This window comes from Gavialis gangeticus, unplaced genomic scaffold (assembly GCF_001723915.1).
Source record: "Gavialis gangeticus isolate Ggan-Ray unplaced genomic scaffold, GavGan_comp1, whole genome shotgun sequence".
Classification (NCBI taxonomy): domain Eukaryota; kingdom Metazoa; phylum Chordata; order Crocodylia; family Gavialidae; genus Gavialis; species Gavialis gangeticus.
The window spans coordinates 39,838,145-39,844,178 of NW_017729032.1; the positions used below are offsets into that span (position 1 = coordinate 39,838,145).

Below are 6,034 nucleotides of genomic sequence, written 5' to 3' on the forward strand. Positions count from 1 at the left end.
GGGGGGGGGAGGGGAGAGGGAGAGGGAGGGAGGGTTGGTCTGTTACACCTACCCCAGCAAAGACTGATGGGTTACTTGTGCAAGTTGTCTTACATCTCTCTCTCTCTTTTTTTGTTTTAGTTATTTTTTTCATTACCTCAGTCTCTCTTGTAAGGGTTTAAAAAATAATACAAAAATAAGTGGTTTTATTGCTGTCAACTGAAGATCCCTTTGTGCTCTGTACTGTATAAATATATAAAACCAGGTCCCTGCCCTAAAGAACTGTGTTCTGAAGTAGACTAGAAAATGGGTAGAGAGGTCACAGCAGCTTGGAGCAGAGCCAGGGCTAGACCCCAAACTTTCTGAGTATGAGATCACCACTTGTTTGTGGGGCAAGAGGGAGGGATACCCTAGCAGGTGTTCTAGTTACTAGTGAGTACTCATCCTGGACATGTTCTGAACACTTTGAATTTTGAAAGGAAAATACTTAACCATGAAATGCTCCTTGTGCCATTTAAGTACATAAAAATATTGAGTTATGCAAGAGAGAGTTTAGAGTTGTCTATGATTTAGACAAAAAGTCTCACAGATGACATTTTTAGTAAGTGTAAGATTTTTAAGAACTTAAAATAAAAAACAACCTCCCCTACCTGAACGATTTTTTTTCTTTTTAAAATCTAGGATGGATGCAACTTTAAAGGAGCTGACAAGTTTAGTGAAAGAAGTCTATCCAGAAGCACGGAAAAAGGGAACACATTTCAATTTTGCCATTGTTTTTACAGATCTCAAAAGACCTGGTTATAGGTAAATGACTGAAGTCTTATTTGCAGTAACAGTTTATGTGCCATGCTGTATGAGAGAAGTTCTTCATAGTAACAGAGTGCATGGCAATCATTTGTTAATATTTGATTTTTTCAGTTACTATTCCTGTTTCTCTTTTCTAAAACACTAAAAAGTGTTTTCCTAAAGATGTTGGTCACTACATTATCTGCCCCCCAGAACACGTGCTTGTAGATAGGAGTGGAAACAAAAAGGCTGTTTCTTGTGGTAAGGGTAGTAACTGTATCGCCATCAAGAGTTTGCTTTTAGCACAGATATTTTTTTTTTTTTTTTTAATTAAAACTGGATAGAGACAGTTTCTATTTGAGCTCACCAGAAACCAGTTGAAAAAGCAGGGACTTGGGTCCTGCTATATTTCTTGTGTTTTTTTTTTTTTTACCAGTTCTCTTGTCTCTAACTTGCCAGGTACTTCAGGCTCTGACAGGGGAAAGCTTGATGCAACTTCATTTACTTATTTTATGTCTAGAGTTGTATCAGAGAAACAGCTAAAACTGTATTGAGGAGGGAGGCAACGTCTTTGTATCCCACTAACTGAGGAGAAACTTAACAGTTCATCCCCTTCAGGTCCTGTTTAGTCTGCAAATCTCCCTGACATTAAAAAGAGACTGACTTGCTCTTTTGTTATGTAATGAAATGACGTTTCATATTTTTCCTTCAGGGTGAAAGAAATTGGCAGTACAATGTCGGGAAGAAAGGGCACAGATGATTCCATGACGCTGCAGTCTCAGAAATTCCAGATAGGGGACTACTTGGATATAGCGATTACGCCTCCAAATCGGGCACCACCCCCATCAAGCCGGATGCGACCATATTAATGTGTCATTTTTTTGTAGGTGACTGTATCTTCCAGTGGGTTTTACGTGCTATAGGAAACAGACCTTTTTTATTACTATTGTTAAGCAAGATCTGAAAACACTTCTAAGCCTTGACAACAAGAGTAAATAGTTTTACTGTGTGAGTTTAAAAGAAACAGTATCTGAATCTGCTTTGTTCTGTTCTTTCCTAGCTTTTATGGTATGAAAAGTAAATAGAAATATTCAGTGTTTCAAGATCTGTGTAGAATGTGACTGAGAGCTTAGAAGTGCTCTTACCATTCTGTTAAAAGCCATCTAGAGTGGAATAAACATTGTTATTGTTCTGAACATGTTTCTGAGTTTGAAGACTAGATCAGGCCTGATTTAATGACTGTTGAGCTTGATTAAAAACAAACCGCTCAAAGGAGAACTAGTGTTTTTCTTCACAGACTTGCTACCTAGCAGTACATGAACAGTGGCATCGGTGAGCAAATCCTTGTGTATGATTACTTACTTTCCAGAAGTAAGTCTCCAAGTAACATTTTGTTTGTTTATTGGGTTTTTTTAAAGAGTAATTAATCTTTCCTTCTCATCAAAACAAACATAACCTATAAAAGTCTAGTTTTACTAATGCATCTGGCCATTTTAAAGGAAAAACAAGTGTTCTTTATTTTAAAAAAAACTTTAAAATTTTAAACCGATGTTAGATGCACATCTAGCGGTCTCTTGGGTTATTGGCATAACTATTGATACAAGCAGCCAAAGATTCCTTTTTGTGCCAGGTACCAGAACTAAGCAAGGAACCAGTCCCTCCTTTACTTTTAATGTTTCCATTATTTGGGCCTAGGCAAACAAATGAAAAAAAGTAATAGGGCTGGAGGGGCCTTTGTAAATGCCATATTTTTTGCCCTTTCTTGTGCTGCACTGGTGTGACTGTTTGCACAAGTGGGTTTTCTGGACACTTTAAAAGTCTTTCTGGCACATTAAAGTAAAACTCAGACGTAGTTTAGTTTGGCTTGCTGTGAATTAAAGTGTTGTGTCGATGGATTTGGTGCGTGCAAACAAAGACACTCAAAGACATGTAATGAGCCTTTGTCCACCAGATGGCACTCCAACTTTTTTGTAGTTCACCCCTTCAAATTGCTTCCACTTTTTTTCCTTGTGCTATTTGCTGGCTCAATGTTCCCACACAGCTGTGTGGCAGGTCATGTGGTGGGGCCCAGGCCAGGGGGCACAGTGCTGTACAGTCCTACTCTCCTGCAGTAATTAGTTTGAAAATCAAGTGTGTGCAAACACTGATGCAACTCTCCAAAATAAATGAGTTTACATTTTATAAACTTATTTAATTTAATGAGGATTAAACCTGTGGTGTGTATAGGTACCCTGGGAGATCACTAGTCTAATTTTCAAATTTGTCATTTAAAGTAGCTGCATGTCATGCTTCTGTTTCACTTGCTGTGATATTAGAGTGCACTTAATGAGTAAGATGGGCATGTTGCATATTTATGGCTGTCAGTTGTCATCCTAGAGGGTTCTAGTCTACCTTCTACGCAACATTCCCTGGTGATATTAGGCAAGTCACTTAACTGGAGCTCTTCGCAAGTGACTTAGATGGAGTATTTTCAGGGGAGGAGGGGTTCCCAACAAGGGCAGATTTGTGCTGAATTTCTGTAAGCATCTGATGATTTGAGCTTCAGTCCACAAAACCTTATGCTTCTTATTCTATTTAGTTAGTTTATAAGGTGTATATCAACCCTGCTTCTGTCTGGGACATACCTTCTGCAAAATGACTCACAGTTGCCCTCAGGATCTCAAGTTGGGTACCCAAATTTAATAGACTATTTTTTCATCAATTTCTGTGTTCTTTTATCCTGTCAGTAAAATGGGGATTATACCACGTCTTCTCCCATGGTTCTTCAAACACTCAGTACCAGCATCAAAAGCCCAGAAAAGACTTAATTTTCTATTTACATGGTGTATTAAAGCTTGACCTGTGTGGTGAATAGTGCTCATTCAATGAGCATTGGCCATCCAGTCTATAAAAGGATGAGGCTGGGGGTATGGCATAACAGTACATTTGTTAAACTCTTAATACATAGTTGCATACAGACATACATTATAATACTAATGCTTGCAACTCACTCATTTCTGAGGTCTTGACTTTGGCAAGCTTAATAGTAATAATTTTTTAAAATAAAATTCAGGTAATGTTTGCAGAGGACAAGTAGAAACAGATAGCAGAGTAGGGGGTGGGGTGGGGTGGGCACTAACGCACATGGTTCATAGATGCTAGGGTTGGAAGGGACCTCAATGGATCATTGAGTCTGACCCCCAAAGATTGCAAGTCTGAGGCCACAGCAGAAGCACTCATGGCACAGCCATGTCACATTCTGAGGAACCTGAATTCTGCAAAATACCTTGTAACAAGGACACAGGAAGGAAGATGGCAGAGCTAGCAAACAATGGAGAGCTTACTTAGATGTAAAATGGAATGTTATGAGAAGAAATATAGTCTGGATTGTAGATCTAATTGATTTTGATGGCTCCGTGCTTGTCTTGCGTGTTTTGAACAAGCAGCTTTTGGCTATAGGCTTAGGAAGTGGTCAGTCTCTCTGAAGCATAGTTTCTCAGCCTGTGGTACGTGTACCCCTGGGGGTACATGAGACAGGCAGGGGGTATGTGAGTACCCCAACACTTTCACCCTCTTTTCCTCTCAAAACTATGGCAAAAAATGTGCAATTAAAAAAATGAAATTCCCCAGTAATAATTTGGTGTTCAGCCCCCCTAGCTTTGGCCAACATCACCTCTAGCTCAGGTACATACTTGAGTTGTGCACCCCTGGTGTAAAAGGTGGCAACCAGATCAGACATCTGTCATATCACGGCCTTATATACACAGCCCCTCTTCCAACATATGGCACAGTCTGTAAATATAAAATCCCCTGTAAAATTGAACATTGGGGTACTTATTAAAATTTTCAGAAGTTAGGGGGTGCTTGCTACTTAAAAGGTTGAGAAACACTGCTCTGAAGGACTAAAGTGACTGGCCTGATCCCAGACAAGCAGCAGTGGCTGTAAGGGATGCTTTCAGGCCACATCTTAAGAAATGTTAACAAAAAAAGAGAAACAATCCACTACCTTCATTCCTTGGCTCTGAACAGCAGCAGAAAAGTGGTAATGAATACAAGAGAAATGTACTTGTGGATATACCAAAAAAGTTATCCACCTAGAAAGGTAGCTAGCTGTGTTACTCTTAAGTTAGGCAGAGCAGGGTGGCACTTTTACAGAGTTTTATTGAAAAGATTGGGTGATGGCAGCATCCCCGTGATTATGTGAAGTTCAAAAAGAAAAGACAAAGGGAATCTTCCATTTTCAAAAGGGATGACACTGGTCTTCAACCTTTTTAGACCCAAGGAATCCCTTAGAAAACACCAGCTTCTATGTTTCAGTTGCTTTCTGAAAATGTTTTCATTTGGTATTCAGGGATGATGAGGAATTTTCCATGTCAATCTTTTTGTTCACAGACACAAGGGACCAGTGTCATCTGAAGGCCTTTCTCTAGTTTGGTATAGAGTTAGCTGCCCCATCTGCTTCCCAAATCTGTTGATCAATATGTGCCTCTCCATGCTGAGTCATTTACCAGTTTATCTTTTTCTCTCTTTCCTTCTTTCAGTTAGTTATTTCATCTTGCCCATCGTCACTGAGGAGGGGTGGATTTTCCTTTTGCCAGTGGTATTTCAGAGTCTTAATGACTCATTCTTCTTTCCTATCCTGGGAAAATTCCAAGGATTTTTCAGCTATATCACCATATACCTTTATGATGGCACTGTGTAAATGTGCAAGTGTGCATAAGTGTGTATGCAAGCACATGTAAACTGGGGTTCTGTGAGCCAGGAAACAATCTCTGGTTTCCTGTTATTTTAGGAAAACAGGTCTTCGTACATTCTTTGCAAATAAAGATTGGATCAGAGAAATACCTGACTCCATTAACTTCTCCTCATCACTGGAACAGTCCACAATACCCACACATTTTTAGCCATTTGGTTAAAAAATGTTAATAGTACCATTGCAATAAGAGATTTTAATGAGAGAGTATTCAGACAAGTTCTTTCTTTTGCTTCATAAAGAATTGAAAATTATTCTAGTAAAAGGTTTCGGAGCCTGGTATGTCAGAACAAATCAATGACAATAGCTCTGTTATTATTAAACAAAACAATACTTTAAAGTAATGTGATGGGTAAGACATAAATTGCTAAAAGCAGAAAGATACTAGTTTTACTGCTATTCCCCTGACTCAGCCAATGTCTAGACATTACAGCATATAAACTGGGTTAAAAAAATGTGCTGCAGTTTTTCTGACAGAATGTGACACTGGGCGGGTCTACAGATGCTATTAATGCACTATAGCAGTGGTTCTCAAAC

General features: G+C 39.0%; 1 protein-coding gene across 1 annotated transcript; it reads left to right on the forward strand.

The window, feature by feature from the left end:
* The first annotated feature begins 633 nt into the window (after positions 1 to 633).
* Positions 634 to 2,470, forward strand: SAP18 (Sin3A associated protein 18). The gene is made up of 2 exons (XM_019525433.1): positions 634 to 783; positions 1,478 to 2,470. The coding sequence occupies exons 1-2, from the start codon at positions 662 to 664 to the stop codon at positions 1,632 to 1,634; spliced, it is 279 nt and encodes a 92-aa protein (XP_019380978.1). The 5' UTR covers positions 634 to 661; the 3' UTR covers positions 1,635 to 2,470.
* The last annotated feature ends 3,564 nt before the right edge of the window (positions 2,471 to 6,034 follow it).

Bases quoted from the DNA above. Each gene is read 5' to 3' on its own strand.
- SAP18 (XM_019525433.1), top strand. From the start codon at position 662: ATGGATGCAACTTTAAAGGAGCTGACAAGTTTAGTGAAAGAAGTCTAT. The intron at 784-1,477 runs GTAAATGACTGA...TTTTTCCTTCAG, and splicing joins CTCAAAAGACCTGGTTATAG to GGTGAAAGAAATTGGCAGTA.